Genomic DNA, 18458 nt, shown 5'->3' with positions numbered 1-18458 from the left:
TTAATAAAACACTTGCTGTTTTATCTAGAGAATTAAAATGAACAAAACAGCTATCCGTCGTCGAGGACGGGGCAACTGCCGTACAGTGATTAGTGTAAGATATGTTTGTGATAAATGCGGCAGACAGATATTTCAAACACAGGCTTTCAAGAGACATCTTAGGTATTGATTGATTGATTAAGCACAAAATTATATCTAAATGCTTAATTATAAGGTATAACTAGATATTTGATCTTAAAAAGTGATCCTGTCTTTTGTTGGTGAAGTGATACAAGGATAGGGCCATCGACTAGATGTAATCATTCTTATATTTAAATTTTTGTGTGTGATATTTTAACATTGATAAATGTTAAATGTTTGCTACAACAAAAAGGGCTGTAGAGTAGTTTACCTTGTTAATTTCAAATGTTGAATTCATACATAATGGCGGTGTTTCTTGATTAAAAATCAATTAATGTGAAATGTAGACACTGTGGCACTTTATTGGAAGGGGAGGATGAAAACTATAATCAAGACTTTATGCAAGGTATTTCAATAATTTTAGTGTCTTTCTGTTAGAAATGTGATTAGAATTTTGCTCTATATTTTATCAGGGCTCGGCAGCCGCGCGTCATCCTCCTGTAAGCCTCAGGGAAATCAACCTATTACAATTTTAAATTTCAGCTGGACCTAAATTTGACAATTCCTCTAAAAAAAACTAAAGCATCCAAACGGGGTTAGATTTGATGCTAAGTCCCGGCTGCCGAGCACTATATATTTTTTTTTCGGCCAAAAGAATTAACAGTTTTAAGTCGTGTGTCTATATGAAGTTTTGCGTATCTTAGCAATAGCCATTAATTGGATTTAAAATTTTTCTGGCGAAACCTTTTTTAAAATACTTTTTAGTCGTTCTATGTAATGATAAGATGGATATCCTACAAAGTAGTATGTGTGTTTGTCTTACATTTTGCATATTTTGGCCATTTTTCATTGCGTTTTGACTGGATTTTGAAATTTTTGGTCAAAAGCATTAGATAAATCACTTCTAGTCATTCCATGCAGTGAATGAATGTCTTCCTAACAAAGCGATAGAAAGCTTGTTCATCTGCATATGAAATATTGAGAATCTTGGCCATTTTTCATCAGAATTTCAATTTCTCGTAGACGAAAAGATATTATTTTATTTCATAAAAAAATCAATCTTTTCATAGAATTTGTCTATTTATAAATCTATCTCTTAGAGCGGGAAGTGGTTAAATAACTGTATGTCCCCACACCGAGGATTCTGTGCCGACTTTCAATTGGGCCTTTAAAAATCAACCAAAAGCGTCGAAAATATCAACACAGCCAAGTCGCTACAAAAGAGCACAAAGCAATTTTCTTGCAGACAAAAAAGGTCCCCAACAGGGGGATCCAGGTAGTTGTCTGATTATACATCTATATTTATAGATTTATTATCTATCAATTTAGATGTATATGATCCTGATGAATATGAAGTGATACAAATGATACAATACAAATATATTTATTATCTATCTATCTAGATGCATATGATCCTGATGATTATGAAGTGATACAAATGATACAATACAAATATATTTATTATCTATCTATCTAGATGCATATGATCCTGAAAATTATAAAGTGATACAAATGGTACAATACAAATATTATATTTATTAATCTATCTATCTAGATGCATATGATCCTGATGATTATGAAGTGATACAAATGATACAATACAAATATATTTATTATCTATCTATCTAGATGCATATGATCCTGAAAATTATAAAGTGATACAAATGGTACAATACAAATATTATATTTATTAATCTATCTATCTAGATGCATATGATCCTGAAAATTATAAAGTGATACAAATGATACAATACAAATATTATATTTATTAATCTATCTATCTAGATGCATATGATCCTGATGATTATGAAGTGATACAAATGGTACAATACAAATATTATATTTATTAATCTATCTATCTAGATGCATATGATCCTGATGATTATAAAGTGATACAAATGATACAATACAAATATATTTATTATCTATCTATCTAGATGCATATGATCCTGATGATTATGAAGTGATACAAATGGTACAATACAAATATTATATTTATTAATCTATCTATCTAGATGCATATGATCCTGATGATTATGAAGTGATACAAATGGTACAATACAAATATTATATTTATTAATCTATCTATCTAGATGCATATGATCCTGAAAATTATAAAGTGATACAAATGGTACAATACAAATATTATATTTATTAATCTATCTATCTAGATGCATATGATCCTGATGATTATAAAGTGATACAAATGATACAATACAAATATATTTATTATCTATCTATCTAGATGCATATGATCCTGATGATTATGAAGTGATACAAATGGTACAATACAAATATTATATTTATTAATCTATCTATCTAGATGCATATGATCCTGATGATTATAAAGTGATACAAATGGTACAATACAAATATTATATTTATTAATCTATCTATCTAGATGCATATATATGATCCTGATGATTATGAAGTGATACAAATGGTACAATACAAATATTATATTTATTAATCTATCTATCTAGATGCATATGATCCTGATGATTATGAAGTGATACAAATGGTACAATACAAATATTATATTTATTAATCTATCTATCTAGATGCATATGATCCTGATGATTATGAAGTGATACTAATGGGACAATACAAATATGTTTGCGCTTACTGCAACTATCAAACTAATTTTAAGGTAACTTTCCATTGTAAACAACAATTCTATCCTTATAATAAAGTAATAGGATGTTTATGTGTTTGTATGTTTGTACCGAAGGATCTCTCTAACCGCTGAACCGATCGGGTTCTCCTTAACAGGGTAGCTTCTAATAGGTCGAAAAAAATTGAAATATTCCCGCCGCATAGTGTCGCTAGCGTAGTGGCGCTGCGTAGAAACATGAATTTAACAGCTGATTGACCATAGACAAATTATTTCTCAAATTAGATATTTAAAATAAATAAAAAATTTAATACCACTAGAGGCCTATAGAGGCGTAGCCGCTAGTTATTTATAAGTGGCCAAAGAATTTAAATAAATATAGATATAAGTAAGTTGTAAATAGATGTATTTTAGAAAAGAAAAAGCATTTCAAATACAGCTGGCGAGCAAATCCTACAATAAAACTTAATTTATCTAATTATGACACAACACAGGAAACTTGAGGACGATAAGTTGTTTTAAGCACTCAACAAACTTGCCCTCTTAGAAGATTAAAATTATTGAATGATATTTAGTCACTGCTAGTAACAAAATAATCAAAATTCAACATGAGTACCAAAAGTGTTTAAGCCTATGAATTAGAGAACTTTTGTTGCCAGTTTACTTTAAAACATGCAGTTGAATGTCCCATCCGTCTATGGCGTAACTACTCTACAATTTGTTACAGACTCGCATGCACGACCACCTGATCTGCCATAAACGTGCGTGTCCATTCTGTATAGCAGTTCTCGAGAGCAAGACATCACTCATCAGACATCTTGAAGGAAATCAATATTTTTGACCTTTAAATTAGCCTTAAATCAGCCTTAAATATTACTTAAAGTATGGATAATAATATTCTGGCTAACACGTTAGAGTTTGGGACAAATACAAAGCTCGTATCCTCTGTAAATTGTAGACATGTCTTTTTTTTTTATAAAATTAAACTACTTTACCTAGTGTTTTCAATTCAATATAATCAAACAATAGATTTTTTTTATTTTACTAAATAAGACTGCAAATTTCTATGGTTACAGAGTGGGCAAAGCTAAGCAAATAAGACTGCAAAATTTCTATGGTTACAGAGTGGGTAAAGCTAAGCAAATAAGACTGCAAATTTCTATGGTTACAGAGTGGGTAAAGCTAAGCAAATAAGACTGCAAATTTCTATGGTTACAGAGTGGGCAAAGCTAAGCAAATAAGACTGCAAAATTTCTATGGTTACAGAGTGGGTAAAGCTAAGCAAATAAGACTGCAAATTTCTATGGTTACAGAGTGGGTAAAGCTAAGCAAATAAGACTGCAAATTTCTATGGTTACAGAGTAAAGCTAAGCAAATAAGACTGCAAATTTCTATGGTTACAGAGTGGGTAAAGCTAAGCAAATAAGACTGCAAATTTCTATGGTTACAGAGTGGGTAAAGCTAAGCAAATAAGACTGCAAATTTCTATGGTTACAGAGTGGGTAAAGCTAAGCTTTATTAAAGACGCTTTGCGTATTACAAATAAAAAAATATTAATTTTGTAAGACGACCATTACGAAATCCAACTGGAAGAAGTTAACAAGGTACTGGATGCTAAAGATATTGGAATGAATGCCATCAGATTAAACAAACAAGTTGTGGATCTCATAGGTTAGACGTTTATTAAAGATGCAGGATGTTTGTCTATCTCGTGTACTGAAATATCTCGTTAACCGATGGACCTATATGATTCCATATTATAGGGTAGTCTCTTAAGTCCAGGGAAGATTTAGTAGTATGGTTTCTTGATTTCCCACTAATTAGATAGGCTTTACGTGCTATTGATATATTTATTGTTACTTTGACTTCCGCGAAGCATTTGACAGTAAGTTGCTAAAAAAGTGAAACTTTTCTGTAATAAGTGTTGGTCTGTTCTTGTAGCAAATTTTTGTATGTTGGAATTGTCTTATCAATTTCAAACGTTGCATCATGATTTCTCTAATAGTACGATTTAAAAGCATGGCAAGCAACTGTACTTGAAAGTTTTAAAGGCCATTTTAAACATGTTGATTTATAGCTTTTGACAACAATCTTTTATACGATTTTTTAATTATGATTCTTTTGTCGATTAGGCTCTTTTTAATTAAGTCTTAAATGTAAGTATGTATCTAAATAGGGCAGGAAAGATTTTTTAAGTGTCGGGACTTATTCTGAGGGAATTTAAAAAAATTATTATGCCATATTGTCTCGATACTCTAACATTAAAGTATATGAATTTTCTAGAGTTGATGGCTACTACGCTGACAGTGGACGCCTGTGACAGCGGGCAAAGCAGCAGCAGCTGTTTAGACAGCCAGCAGGAGGAGCAAAGCTTCTCTTATCTTCGCAATCTTCAAGCTCTTGATCAAGATTTTAATGGAGAAGAGACATATTTTGATGAACCCACAGGTTTGCATTTAATATTTTTGTCTTCTACAGAAAAGTTTCTATAGCAAAGCTGTTTGAATTACTAACTAGTATATCTATGTCCAATACGATCGCGTAAACGGATAGACCGATAGTTGCAGAATTTTCAGGAAGTTTCAAATTGTAAAAACTTAAAATTAGTACCTAAATATTTGGCCCTTGAGTAATATCAATTTTGTTAATATATATTTTTTTTCTAGATATGAGTTTCCAAGACTATAGACAATATGAACCATCATCTTCTCCAACTTCAAACCAGCAAAATATTTCTAGGTAATTTAGATTTTTTTATAAAATCATTGTCTTAGAAAGTTATTACCTCTATGAAAAGTTTTTTTTTGGTTCTCAACTTTTTTTTTCTTAATGTTTATTTCATTTTATCATAAATTCTTATTATTTTTAAAATTATTTTTATTTCAGTTGTTAAATAGATTTGAATTAAGTAATATGATTGTGCCTTTCTAGTTTCTATTATCTATTCATTTTGTTACTAACACATCCTATTATATTAAGTAGTACGGAACTGAAGCTAAAGATCTCAAAATTCTGGTCTAAATTTATTGTACTTTTCAGGGAAGCTAAGAAAATTTAATTTTACCTTTTTTCCTGACCTTATCTAGAGGCTTGGGGCGAAGCAACTAGTACCTTTGATGCATATTATCAATCATAATTAAAATCCATTAGTATTTCTGAATATCTGTCCTGATTCCTGAATGTCAGTAAGTAGGTATCAAAAACTGATTATTTATTTTTTTTTATCCAGGTTCAAATATGATGATGAACAACAGCAAGTGGTTAAGACTCTTACCTTTGTCGACCCTGAAGATTTGCCGAAGATGGTGGTGGGCAGTTTGATGACTGATCTACTCCATCGTGTCGTGAATGTGGCACAGTGCAATAAAATGTTAAGAAAGGGTGGGTACAGTCCACATGGAGGTGATGCTTCAGATTCAGGAAATTATCTATTTTAGTTTTTTTTAGAAATAAGCAACGTGCGGATCGAACAATGTTTAAAATCTTAAAAGTTAAAGGCCTAAAAAGGATTTCTTATTTATTTTTTATAACATATCTTGTTTAAATAATCATAGAAGAATTTTCTGGCATAATAAAAAAATACCTAATGTATTTCTGTTTATAATATTCCTTCATTTTTTACTTTATATTGTTAAATTACAAGAAATACAAATTACAAATACAAACATAAATATTAAATATAAAGTAGCTTACTCTAACAAAAGAATAGATAATTTATGTTTAGATGAGTTATCATATGGAACAGAAAGCGACGATAGTGACATGTTTACTGACACTGGTGACACTGACACAGAACATTCTATCATTACTCTCTCAGATTCATCCTTTGATAATGATTCCTACTATGATACAACATACACAGTTCCAACCAAGCAGCCGCAAAGAATTCAACAACAAAATCGTCCAATTGAAATCAAACAAGTGGTTCACCACCCAAGGCCACAGCCGAGGAAAGGACGAATTCCATTTGTGAACAAGAACGGACCAAATGCCAAGGTATTACCTGGAATCAAGAGTTTATCTAGGACTGTTCAAAGTGGAAGGTTGACTGGCACTGAAGCAACATTCAGGCAGAATGTTCATTCCATTCATACAATGAATTAGTTGAATTTTCTGTATTTATCAGGAGATGTATAGATGTACTTAACTACCTCCCTCCCTTTTTCAATGACCCTTTTCTTTTGCTCGCAAATTGTTTTCTGCTACTTGGCTGTGTTAATATTCCCGTTACTATTGGTTAATTTTCAAAGACCCAATTGAGAGTCGGTCATCGAGATAGGGAAATACAGTTATTTATCCCTTTCTCCCTCTAGTGTCTTACTCTAATATTGTAGTAATCTTGTATAATATGTAAGTGGATAATTCTAAATCCATAAAATTATTGGGTAGTTTTCTTGAGTTTTTCAAGAATACATGTATATGAGCGGTATTTATGGTGCAAATAGACCTTATTTAATAATTTAGACTAAATATTTTCCCTTAATCTTTTTTCAAGTTCTCCTCTTATATCCGTTATTATAATCTATACAAATATTGTCTAGGTATGTATGACAGGGGTGTATATTCTGCACAAGATTTATTTTTTTTTCCCTGCTACAAAATTTTTTATTTTTTTCCCCCCTAGTTTTTCTGACCAAGAAGGGGGGAAATGGAAAAATATTTAAAGAACTCTATATTTTATTTATTTTATCCCTCCTACCACACGTTTTTTTTTGTTTTTTTTCACCAAGGAGGGGGGGAAAATGGAAAAAATGTTTTCAGTTTTCTTAATTTTTACACTTTTTTCCCTCCAACCACTTATTTTTTATTTCCCCCCCCCCCCCCTGAGCAGGGGATCCCATGTAGAATATACACCCCTGATGTATGATGTTTTTCTTCTTCTTTTTTTACTGTCTGGTTTGTAATTAATTGTATGAACATTAATTCTGGCACAGGCAACTGCCAAGAGAACCTGAATTAATAGTTGAATTGGAACCCGAAGATCATCATTTATTTGTAACAGATGATAACATTGCTACTGATAATCCAATAGACTTAACTACCTATAAGTCTAATACTAAGAATAATAATACCAATGTAAACAAGGGCAAATCATTGAAGAAAAGTAACAATGCTCCTAAAATGACACAAGAACAATCTGAAAATGAAAGAGAGTTGGAGAAGAACAATGACTATGATCCTAAAGATGATAGAGACCTGCAAAGAAAAACAGAAGAGGAGTTAAGAGAAGACAGAGAGCTGTTGGCCCTAATTTTAGATGAAGATATAGAATATTCTTGTACGCCAGATGACAAGGATCTTAATCTTACTAATTTGAATAAAGTTGATAATCCTAATGTTAGCACTTCTGCTAACGAAATGATTGAAGAGAAAGACACTTTAACTGAAACTATAAAACCCGCGGCCTATAGCTTAGAAAAGCTTAAAATTGCTCAGAGTAAAGCAGAAAAGTTAAGTAAAAGTACATATTTTACTACAGCACACAAAAAAACTACAAGGGGCCCACGAAAATCAACAAATGGAGAAAATAACCAGGATAAGAACAAAAAATCAAGGAAAGAAGATAAAATTGAATCCATCAAAATTGTTCCAATAAGATCTAATGTTAGTCAATCAAAACTAAACAATACTAAAAATACCACATCTGAAAGAGAAAGAAACAAAAGCAAGGGCAAAACAATAAAAGAATCTCAATCCAAGCTCCAAGAAACACTTGATAAGACTGTCAGTAATCTAAGAAATATAAATTTTAGCCTGTCAAGTGCTCTAGACCTTTCACAGGAGCCTTTAAATAGCTCACGTACCAAACCAACTTTAAAGTCTCGTAGTGGCCCTAAATCAAAAGTTGGTCGACCAAAATCAATGAATAATCCTAAAACAAAGGTTGTCCGCCCACAATTGCCAACTAAGTGTCCTGAGTTAACCTTTAAATATCAAGAATCCGTAAAGGAAATTGTGCAAAGTTCTGCCGGAGAGCCTGTATTGGATGATGATTGTCCTGATTCAACTGTTGAATACCCAGATTTAGTTACGAGTCTTCCAGAATCAGTAAACAAACTGCCAAGTAATTCTGTTGAAGGCCTGGTGACAACCAATAAATTATCTGAAGATTTTGTAACAATTATTGATCATCCTGTGGTTACAAATGACAGAAATGACTCAAATCTTGAGATTCCTGCTCATGAAACTAATATTGAAAATCAGGAGGAGGCAAAAATGACAATTCCTGAGTTTAAAATGATCTGTAATAAAAGCCCTGAAAATCAAATTGAAACTCTCAAATCAACTATTACTCATTATGAATCGATTGATATAATTTCAGAAAAGGTGATTGAGCATACAGAATCTAATACTAATGAATGCTCAGAAACCACCAATGTAACTTCCGAGAAAATTCCTGAATGTTATACTTCAAATATAAAATTTCCAGATACGACTGATTATATTCCTGTAGCAGGAGAAAGTTTTATTTACTGTCCAAGAAATAACTTAATTCAAAAAGAAGAATCCAATGATGAATGTCTTGACTTAACTTTTAAACACAATCCTACGAATTGTATAACTAGAGAGTCTGAAGAAAAAAGTTCAGAGTCAAAAGTTAATCTCACATCGACTATTGATCCTAATATTTCAACTGTTGATAAACCCAATTCAAAAGTAGATGATAATGAATCAACAATTGAAACATCAAAATCTATCTGTGCCAAACCAATATTTCTACCCGGGAATTCAATATCTGATGAACAAGATGACTATGATGAAATGAAAGAGTTAGAAAACTATATGCTTGCCCATAACATTACCCCAAAAGTTGACAAAAACAAAGAGAATACCCAAAAATTTAACAAATCAAAAAATATAAATCGCAAAAGTACCAAGCCTAATAATGTTACTCCGCAAAGCACTACTAAAAATACCCCAAAAGTCAGCGAAATTAAACTATTTACACCTCCTACAATCAAGGCTAAAGATGATAATACTGCAGTCTCCAAGACTGTTAATGCCAATCCTGAAAATATTCTGCCTATTGAAAAACCTGAACATATTGACAAGGAAGGCAAAGCTGACAAAGAACTGAAGAGAAAGAAGGACAAGGGACTTCCTCCAAAGAAGCGAAGTAGTTCAACAAATTATGATAATAGTAGTAGCCCAATCATATCAAAAGCAAAGAAAATTAATGTATCAAGGAAGGAAAATTCCTCACCTAAAAAGGACAAACTGCAATGTGAAGAAATTACAGAAAATAAAATACCAACAAATTTAGATGATCATGACAAATCACATGCCAAAGAACCCGCCAAAAATCCACGAGATTTGCCGCTTAAAAAACGTGCATTTATTTCAACAGAAGAGCCACTGCCGCCGCAATGTAATAAGCCACAGTCAACTAAAAAGCGCGCTAAAACATCAAAAAGCCTGCCACACAAATCCAAAAAATGTGCCAAAGTTATAACTGAAACGCCTCAACAAACCAAAAAATGTGCCAAAGTCTCTGAAGACAAGCCGCACCAAATTAACCAACCTAAACCAGTGATGAATGAAACTACGGATACCATAGTCGCCAAACCTAATGCCAAAAGAAAAAGGTTAAGCCAAGAAAAGGTATTGCTGCAAACTTCTAGTTCTAGAGAAGGAAAGAGAAACTTGCTGCGTGTCAAATTTTTCCCAGACAAAGAAGTACCTCCGATAAAAAGACTTAAAGGTATATTTTTAATTTTTTTAAAAGTATTTTTTTACTTGAGAATTTCAAAGAGATGTTTTGATTAACAAATAACAATATTTCCGTAGGTAATATTTCATTTTTAAATTGTATAATATGTTTAATTAATTCAATCTCCATCACTAAATAATTTTTTAATTACTAAGCATCTACAGATATAAATTTCTTTTATTTTCTATGATGATGAGTTTTTCTATGATAAGGGTAGGTCCTGCCGTCCGTAACGGTTATCTCTTTTCTATTTGACAGGTTAGAATTGTCCTATCGATTCCAAACTTTCATGAAAATTATATGTAGAAAGCCTAGCAACTCTATAATCGTTACCAGAAAGTCCAAACGTCCTTTAAAACATGCTGATTTTTATTTTTTAACAACATATTTTTGTATGATATAATTATCCTATTCATTTGAATTTTGGAATACTGATTCCTACTACAACAAGGTACACTGTTATAAGCTAAGCATCTCTATACCTATTCAAATCGTATGTCCTTAAACAGAATCCTCTATGACAGTTATGGCACTCTAGTTAATGTTCGTTTGTCCTACTGTTTAAAACTTTATAGTGATATTTTACACGCATGTAGGCTGTTTAGTCCTTGTTACACATTTACAACTTATATAATAAAGAACAATTTTTCAGATAAGAAGTAAGAGTGAGAAAATACATTCCAAATTATAAGAAACAGTATTAAGTTAAGCCAAAGTTATATTTAAATTTGTTGATGTCTACTTGTGTTCAGAATTAAATGATTCATAATTTTTTAAAAATGATTTAGTTATCGTCCATATTCATTGATTTATTTTACTAATGTCAAAAGCTATTGTGATTGACAGAAAAGTTAAAATATAACAAGTAGATGTCTTTTCAAAAAATGTTAACATTTTTTTTGTTTTTCAGAATTAAAAAATGCTGGATACAAATCCGATCAAGATCCCTGCGATGGCTGAGAGTGGAGAACCGGACGACAGAGGTATAAAGAACGCCATTTTTTCCCGCGTTATTCCGTATAGTTGTGTGCAAGCCTCCAGTCAAATGCACCTATAAGGTCAAACTATTCTTAATTTTACATTGAATTATACTATGCGTTTAGTAAAAAATTAAATACCTACAGCTTGACCTAATTAGCGCATTTGACTGAAAGCTTGTACCCAAATTTATGGAATATTGGGGGGAAAATTACTTTTATTTTTATTTTAAAAAATATAATAAAATCATCCTTTGTTGACATTCGCGTTGATTTGTCCTGTATCTGCAAAGTTTTTCATATTTGCAAAGTTAAGTGAGATGATTTCATTTTCTCTAAAAAAATAATTTCACAGAAAGACTAGTCTTATATTTTTGGTTGCAAGGGGGGATTTTCTCAGGTATTATTTAAGATTTACAGGGATTTACAATGAACATTCAGTAGACGATTTTTTGCCATTATTGTTACAATATTATTTAGGTGAAGAATTGACAGATGCTGAGAACGATTTACAACAAAGATTGAGACAACTCAATCTTGACTACGAATCAGGTAAACACAAAGGAGTGAAAGGGGATGTATCCCCCCCCCCCCAAAAAAAAGGTTCATCATCCCTTTAATACAGTATTACTTTTTTCCATTTCTTGTAAGATAAAGTTGAAAAAATTAAGGTTAATATTTGTTCTAGATTATTTTTTTTTCATAGGGACTATTAACACCCTAAAATCTTATCTTTTAATTATTTACTTTCGACTTATCTATCGTAAATCATATCGTCTTTGGAGCAGTGATGGATTCGAATCTTGACCTAATTCGAATTCTTGTCATAACTGAAGACATAAAAATAACGGATGTACGAAATAATTTAAGAAATATGAATAGTATAGTGGGGATCCTTATGTACTCAAACAGGCAACTTCTACATACTTTTAGTTAAAACTTTCAGACAAAGGTTTTGCAATCAAAGTGTTGGTTGTCTGCAATATTCAAATGTTAAAGCCTTGTGACATAAGTTAGGCAGGAGCCAAAGAGCTTTTTATTACATTAGTCCCCAAAGTTTTAATAACGTTTTCTTTTTCGTTGGCTTTAAAACTTCTTATGAATTTTGATGGGTTGATTCATTGAGTGTCCAAACGTTTCAACCCATAATTGTAATCTACAGAAGAGGGAATTTTGCGTTTGGGGATGTATAATGTATATCAATTTATTTGCCTATGTCTTATCCCTTGTGATTCACTTTAAAGATATGGACCTAAGTTGTTAGCAACCTCAGTAAGTTTTCTTGTAAAATATCTGCTCTCATCCTTTCTTATTTTTTACCAGATGAGAATAATAATGATGACTTGGAGCTGATCTATGCCAGCAGTACAACTAGTTCTGAGGATGGTTTTCATCAACATTGGCATGCTCTTAATCAAGGTTAAGTTTCAATCATTTTTCGTATAATTAAGGCAATTTTGTTCTTAAGCAATGCAGCGGAATACCAAATTATAGAACATTTTGAACGATTCGGTTCGCTTTTACAATGTAGCTTCTCATAGGCCCTGGGCAGGGTTATAACTATTTTGGGGAAGGGTACCACCATCCTCTTAAGATAAAATCGCCCCTAAAAAAACTACCCCTCCCCCTCAAAACTTTTTTTGTTTTTTTAAAAACTAAAATAAAAAAGTGGGAGGGGGGGGGGAGTTGACCCTATAACTAACCAAAGATTATGTCTGAAAATTAAATTTTGCATACCTCATGAGTCATCACATAATGGATAACTATAGATCATATCATTAATATTTTCGGATAATCAAAATATTTATAAACAATATTGAATAATTTTAGACCGTCCCGTGAACCCAAGTCATTTTTTTCACTCAGGCCAAGAATCTGAAGATTCGGATACAAATATTCCTGGATTGTTAGGAATTAGTCGTCATATAAGTTATAAAAAATATATTCTGATGGTGTAAAAATTATAAATTCAAGTTTTTATTATCATTCTCAAATGCAAAGTAGAACGATGAATGTCCGTCTAGCTGCCTGAAGCCTAAAATCTCAGTAACCGCTGAACCGATTGAGTTCTACTCTTCAGGGAATGTACCAATTGGTCTTGTGGTATTTTTAGGCTATTTTGTGGAGGTTGGGACACCCCACCCTTCCCCCCCCCCTGAAAAAAAATCCACTCAAATGTTAGGTACATTTAGGTACCTATTCCTCTTGGGGGGAAAAGCCCCTAGAAACTACAAGCTATTGAAATTATAAAGGATAGGTTTCTAAAAAAGTTTGCCTTCAAATGTTTATTACGAATAATAAAATAATATACTACAAGCTAGGGACGTGAGGTGTCAACACCCCCTTAAACTGTAACTACGAAAGTGTTGTTTACCTTGTTCAACCCCTTAATGGTTTGACACGCCCCGGGTGAATTGCTGTGCCCGCAACTGAGTCAGGCTATCAAATCTTATAAACTACATGGTCAAAATAACTTTATCAATATGACTATTTCTTCCTTTTCTGCAGAAACTCTCGAAGATGGTGTATATCATTTTGCCAACATTGATGAGATTGAAGTACACCACGATGCTTCTGTTGATCCACATGATGAAGTCAATGATACTGGTGTTATACAAGAAGCATCTGAGCTCGTGCCCGTTCAAGATTTCAGTGCTTCAAACTCAGGAACAAATACAATGATTTTTTGTCAACGTAAATTGACTAATATTGAATAATAACATTAAAAATTATAACATTTCTTTTAATCACTTTTAATCAATTAATTAGAATTAAGTGAAATATGTTTTATTTCGTGATGTAATTAATATTTACTTTATGTAATTCGAATAGAAGGCAAACCAGCGCATATGCAACACATTCAAATTGGCACAAGAAAACAATTCAGTAAAATATTGAATGGGGAAAATTGAGAGAAAGAAAAGAAAAGCACATTTCACGTAAAAAAAATAAAATCCTATTATATAAGTAATAAGTTTTTTTTGTCTGTTGCTTAAGAGTTTGATAGTTCTACATTTCACGAAAGTTTGACATTGGTCCCATGGTGGTTTTAAGCTATTTTATGTTTTATGTTTAGATTTATGTCTTAGGGTGGTTTTTGGCTATTTTTCCTATCCTTTCCAATATAATACAGAGCCTGTTAGGGGCGTAGCCGCTAGTATACCAAAAGTATTGAATTTTGTGTGTAGTAGATGAGTCCTGGGATAGTTTGATCAACACTGGTGTTGGCGTAAACACCATAGACACAGCTGTGTTGGAAAGGGCCCAGGAGGCTGCCAGGCTGCTGAACTTACCCGACTCTGACACCTCGGAGTTAGAATTTGCCAGGTATTGTTTTTTTTAGTTTGTTTGTTGTAATTTTGGTAATTGTCCAATTCTTACCTGTTATTTAAACCTAAATATGTAAGACCAGCAAAAACCATTATTGAATTTTAAACTCTATTAAAATTAGAATCTTAGCAAATTGTAAAGTTTAATGAGAATTTTCTTGTTATATGATGAAGTAATGAAACAGAAGATTGGATAGGACCAGCAGAGGAAAACAATAACAACAATGAAAATAATGAGATACATCAAGATTATCAAGATACTAAAGGTAAAAGGGGACTGTGCAAGAACGAGAGCAAGTGATCTAAAGCACCTTCGAGCAGTGAATCTAAGTATTTTTTTGTGAATACTAGGTTTATGTTTAATAAAGTTTTAATAAGGTTTTGAAACAACAGTTTGAACTCAACAAAACATTTGACAATTTTTCATCCAAAAATGCTCATAATTGCAAATATTTTTAGCCAAAATAAATATACTAAACATAAACCTAGTATTTTCACCAAAATACTCAGTTTCACTGCTAGAATGTACTTAAAATCACTCGCTCTTGTTTGTGGATTTGAATTTATTGTTATGATTATGAGTTTGTAGGAGATTTTATAATAGTTATAAATGAATTAGACAAATAAAGAAAGCGTTTTGAAAATAATACTTTAAACATAGTTTTAGATGATATTTTTTAGACACTAAGGATCAAGGCGATGTTTTTTTTCATCCCCCTCTTTATATTCAAAGGTTAGTTTATTATTTTTAAATGTTTACATTAAAATTTATTTAAATATTGCTAGTATGGCTTTGGATACAAGAATTTTTCTTTGGTCTAAAATTGGTTTTAAAGTAAACTAAAAAGCATGTTATAAAAATTTGTCACAAAAAAGGAAAATTAAAATCCTAAGATTATGATAATTCGCTACTTATTTTCCGGGGCCAACAAAATAGGAATTAATGCTATAATTTTTTAATTTCCGATTGATAAACATACCTATATTATTAGATACAATTTCGTGATGGATATTTTCAAACGGGCTGAAATGGAAATAGGACCCCTAAAGGTAAGCAACAATTCTTATTTTTATTCTGTTTAATTGTATTAACAAACTTTATTTCCCAGTGCTTATTTTAGTACTTAATGTTAATCCCTTTAAAATATGAAACTATTTTTCCTTATTAATGGATATTGATATAAGTGGTTATTATGACAAAGGAAAAATTGTCATCAATTAAGCTTGCTGACATGGAACTCATTTATTGTTTAGTTCGTTGATCCAGTTGTAGGAGAGAGGATGAATTTAAGGGGTGGGTGGAGGGTATCGTTATTTTATCCCTCTGCGAGTTTTACTTTATTAGAGAATATGTAACATCCAAGTAATAATGTATCCATATTCCTTTTACACTAAAATCTATAATTTTGGTTTGTTTTTAGACTGTTGTAGATTTGGGATGTAGTGAAACTAATTTCATGAAGGTAATGTATTAGACTTTTAATTTGATCTTAGTAATTAATCCCGTCCGTCCTTCTGTCTGTTTTTCCCAAAAAGCAACTTAATTGCCAAGTGTATGAAGATATAAAAGTTCAATCTTTTTTAGTTTTTCCGAAATGCTCGGTTGAAGACTGAGCGTTTGATTGGAGTTGATATTGATGGAGATTTATTAAAATCTGTTGCTCATCAAGTTAGCCCTCTCATTGCTGATCATCTAAGTATGTTAGTTTTTTTTTATAAAAAATATCCTCAATTGCCACTAAACTATATTTGATCCAGTGGCTACGCAATTGGCATTTGAGTGAAGAGAGGAAGTGGGTATTTCTTCCCTACTCTTACAATTTTAGTTTTAAAAGATTAGGGGTTGTTTTTTTCCAAATGTGATTTCTCTTGGCAAAGTGTATATATTTTGTACCCCTCGCCCAAAACAGTTATAACCCTTCCATGGACTGTAAGAAGCTTCCCCGTAAAAAAAACTTTATTTGTCAATTGTTTTATGAGATCTTTAGCTAAAGACAGACACACTCACTAACACACACGCACATATACAATACATAGACAATCGTCCTGTTTTTTTAAAAGTACATACAAATATTAAGCATATTGATATAAATCTATTTTTACTTTTATTTAACTTGGCTCATTTAATTTTTTAGGGTATATAGATTTATACTTTTACATTGATATTTTATTTCACATTAGACCCAAGAGAATGGCCATTTGAGATAGAGCTTTTTCATGGTAGTGTTGCAGTTCCTGATAAAAGGTAGAATATTTAAACTTACCTACTATTTATATAAAAGAGAGAATAATATTTTGTAGATTAACATATTTGTACTACAACCCACTAGTTAGAGATGTAGCATTGCGGCAGGTGTCCCAGAATGAACAACTGCCATTAAAACAATCAATGAAGCTTTCAATACTCGTTTATTCAGGTAGAATACAGCGGTTTTAAACAACCTAAAATAAAATCACAGAATTAGGTTGTTATAAATGAACTACAAATAGAACAATAAAGTATAATACAGAGTTAAAATACTAAAATTTGCATTGCTTTCTTAGTTTCTTTTAAAAGTCTTTTATTTTGATTTCGGGCTTTTCAGAATAGTGCATTTCAATAAAACAATCCAATGGTTCATTAGTCAAAGAATGTAAAACTTACTTCTCGAATCCAGCTCTTTCCACTTAATAATTTCCAGAACTACAGGCTTATCAGATCATCTCATCAACATAACCACCAGCAAATATCCACAGCAGCAATCAATACAGAACAATTCCACGGCAGTCAAGGACTTAATACTTCAGACCACAAGCCAGATTTGAGGATAACTCCATATGAATCGGTGTTACAGTGGCAGAATTTCAGTCTAAAAACATCAATCATATACTTTATGTTAGAAGGAGCACCATTTATAGAATAATCAAGGGTAACTCTGTGTTTTTAAGCTTTGACTTTGAGGCTTTCTAATTAATTTGAAGGAATTAATATAAAGGTGAGTATTCTGTACCTTAATTTTAGCGAAGGATCTCCTTTTTCGCTATTGGTTCCAAGTTCTTTGTTCCACTTGGTGAATCCTGCAACGAAAAACCATAATTAGGTGATATTTGGATAGGCAGCAATCTACACTATAACTTTGATTCCAAATTTCATTAGGTAGTTATTCAATCAACAACATTTTACCTATGGTTCTTTGTGCTCAAGCTTTCCCTCTGATCCGTCACGAGGGGCACCAACAAGCTTCTCCACTAGAGATAAAAAGAGGGCAGATCCACTCTCAACAGGCTCAGCTAATTCCAGGCCTTAATAATATCAAATTAAGCCCAAACTTTTAATGGACTACAATGCTTTTAAAGTTAACTTGGAGGCCGTTACGGTACTCATTTATTGGTTCTTTACAATTAAATAGGGGCAGTGAATTCAATAGATTTATATCTTCAACTTTGGTTCAAATGAAATCTTTGCATATACGGCTTCGCTGGGTGAATGAATTGACTATTTTTAATATTTGTTTTACCTTGTATCTCAGCAGAGACAATTTATTATTACATTTTGAGAACTTTTTCACTCGTTAGCACTTTCTGAAATGGATTAGCCCATATTATTTGATGTAGATATAGGTTTCTTTATCACTTTTTACATATATATATAATACAATTTTAACGATAGTAAATTTAACCAATTTTTGCTTAAAAGAAACAAAATAAGTTGTTAAAAACTAATAAAC

General features: G+C 31.8%; 2 protein-coding genes and 1 long non-coding RNA gene across 3 annotated transcripts; 2 read left to right on the top strand and 1 right to left on the bottom strand.

The window, feature by feature from the left end:
• LOC145311779 (uncharacterized) lies at positions 1–11365 on the top strand. The gene is made up of 11 exons (XM_080150767.1): positions 1–162; positions 468–526; positions 2682–2770; positions 3462–3558; positions 4301–4405; positions 5018–5182; positions 5401–5473; positions 5964–6154; positions 6459–6804; positions 7669–10436; positions 11098–11365. The coding sequence occupies exons 1-11, from the start codon at positions 38–40 to the stop codon at positions 11106–11108; spliced, it is 4029 nt and encodes a 1342-aa protein (XP_080006893.1). The 5' UTR covers positions 1–37; the 3' UTR covers positions 11109–11365.
• On the top strand, positions 11271–13890 carry LOC145311789 (uncharacterized). The gene is made up of 4 exons (XM_080150776.1): positions 11271–11428; positions 11903–11974; positions 12746–12841; positions 13253–13890. Exons 1-4 carry the CDS (start codon positions 11365–11367, stop codon positions 13378–13380), a joined length of 360 nt encoding a protein of 119 aa, XP_080006902.1. The 5' UTR covers positions 11271–11364; the 3' UTR covers positions 13381–13890.
• Positions 13891–17141: 3251 nt separating this feature from the next.
• On the bottom strand, positions 17142–18314 carry LOC145311790 (uncharacterized). The gene is made up of 5 exons (XR_013876790.1): positions 18249–18314; positions 17915–18033; positions 17742–17808; positions 17396–17600; positions 17142–17193 (listed from the first exon to the last, which is right to left on the bottom strand). It is a non-coding gene; the product is annotated as an uncharacterized LOC145311790 (long non-coding RNA).
• Positions 18315–18458: the final 144 nt, after the last annotated feature.

The sequence above is a fragment of the Acartia tonsa genome, chromosome 2, assembly GCF_053477335.1.
Source record: "Acartia tonsa isolate MP-2025a chromosome 2, ASM5347733v1, whole genome shotgun sequence".
Lineage (NCBI taxonomy): Eukaryota > Metazoa > Arthropoda > Copepoda > Calanoida > Acartiidae > Acartia > Acartia tonsa.
This window is presented reverse-complemented; position numbering and strand designations above follow the sequence as displayed.

Excerpts from the sequence above, each read along its gene's own strand:
- LOC145311789 (XM_080150776.1), top strand. The coding sequence starts at position 11,365 with ATGCTGGATACAAATCCGATCAAGATCCCTGCGATGGCTGAGAGTGGA. Across the intron at positions 11,429-11,902 it reads TGGAGAACCGGACGACAGAG|GTGAAGAATTGACAGATGCT; the intron begins GTATAAAGAACG and ends AATATTATTTAG. Across the intron at positions 12,842-13,252 it reads TTGGCATGCTCTTAATCAAG|ACCGTCCCGTGAACCCAAGT; the intron begins GTTAAGTTTCAA and ends GAATAATTTTAG.
- LOC145311779 (XM_080150767.1), top strand. The coding sequence starts at position 38 with ATGAACAAAACAGCTATCCGTCGTCGAGGACGGGGCAACTGCCGTACA. Across the intron at positions 2,771-3,461 it reads ACTATCAAACTAATTTTAAG|ACTCGCATGCACGACCACCT; the intron begins GTAACTTTCCAT and ends AATTTGTTACAG. Across the intron at positions 6,805-7,668 it reads GGCACTGAAGCAACATTCAG|GCAACTGCCAAGAGAACCTG; the intron begins GCAGAATGTTCA and ends ATTCTGGCACAG.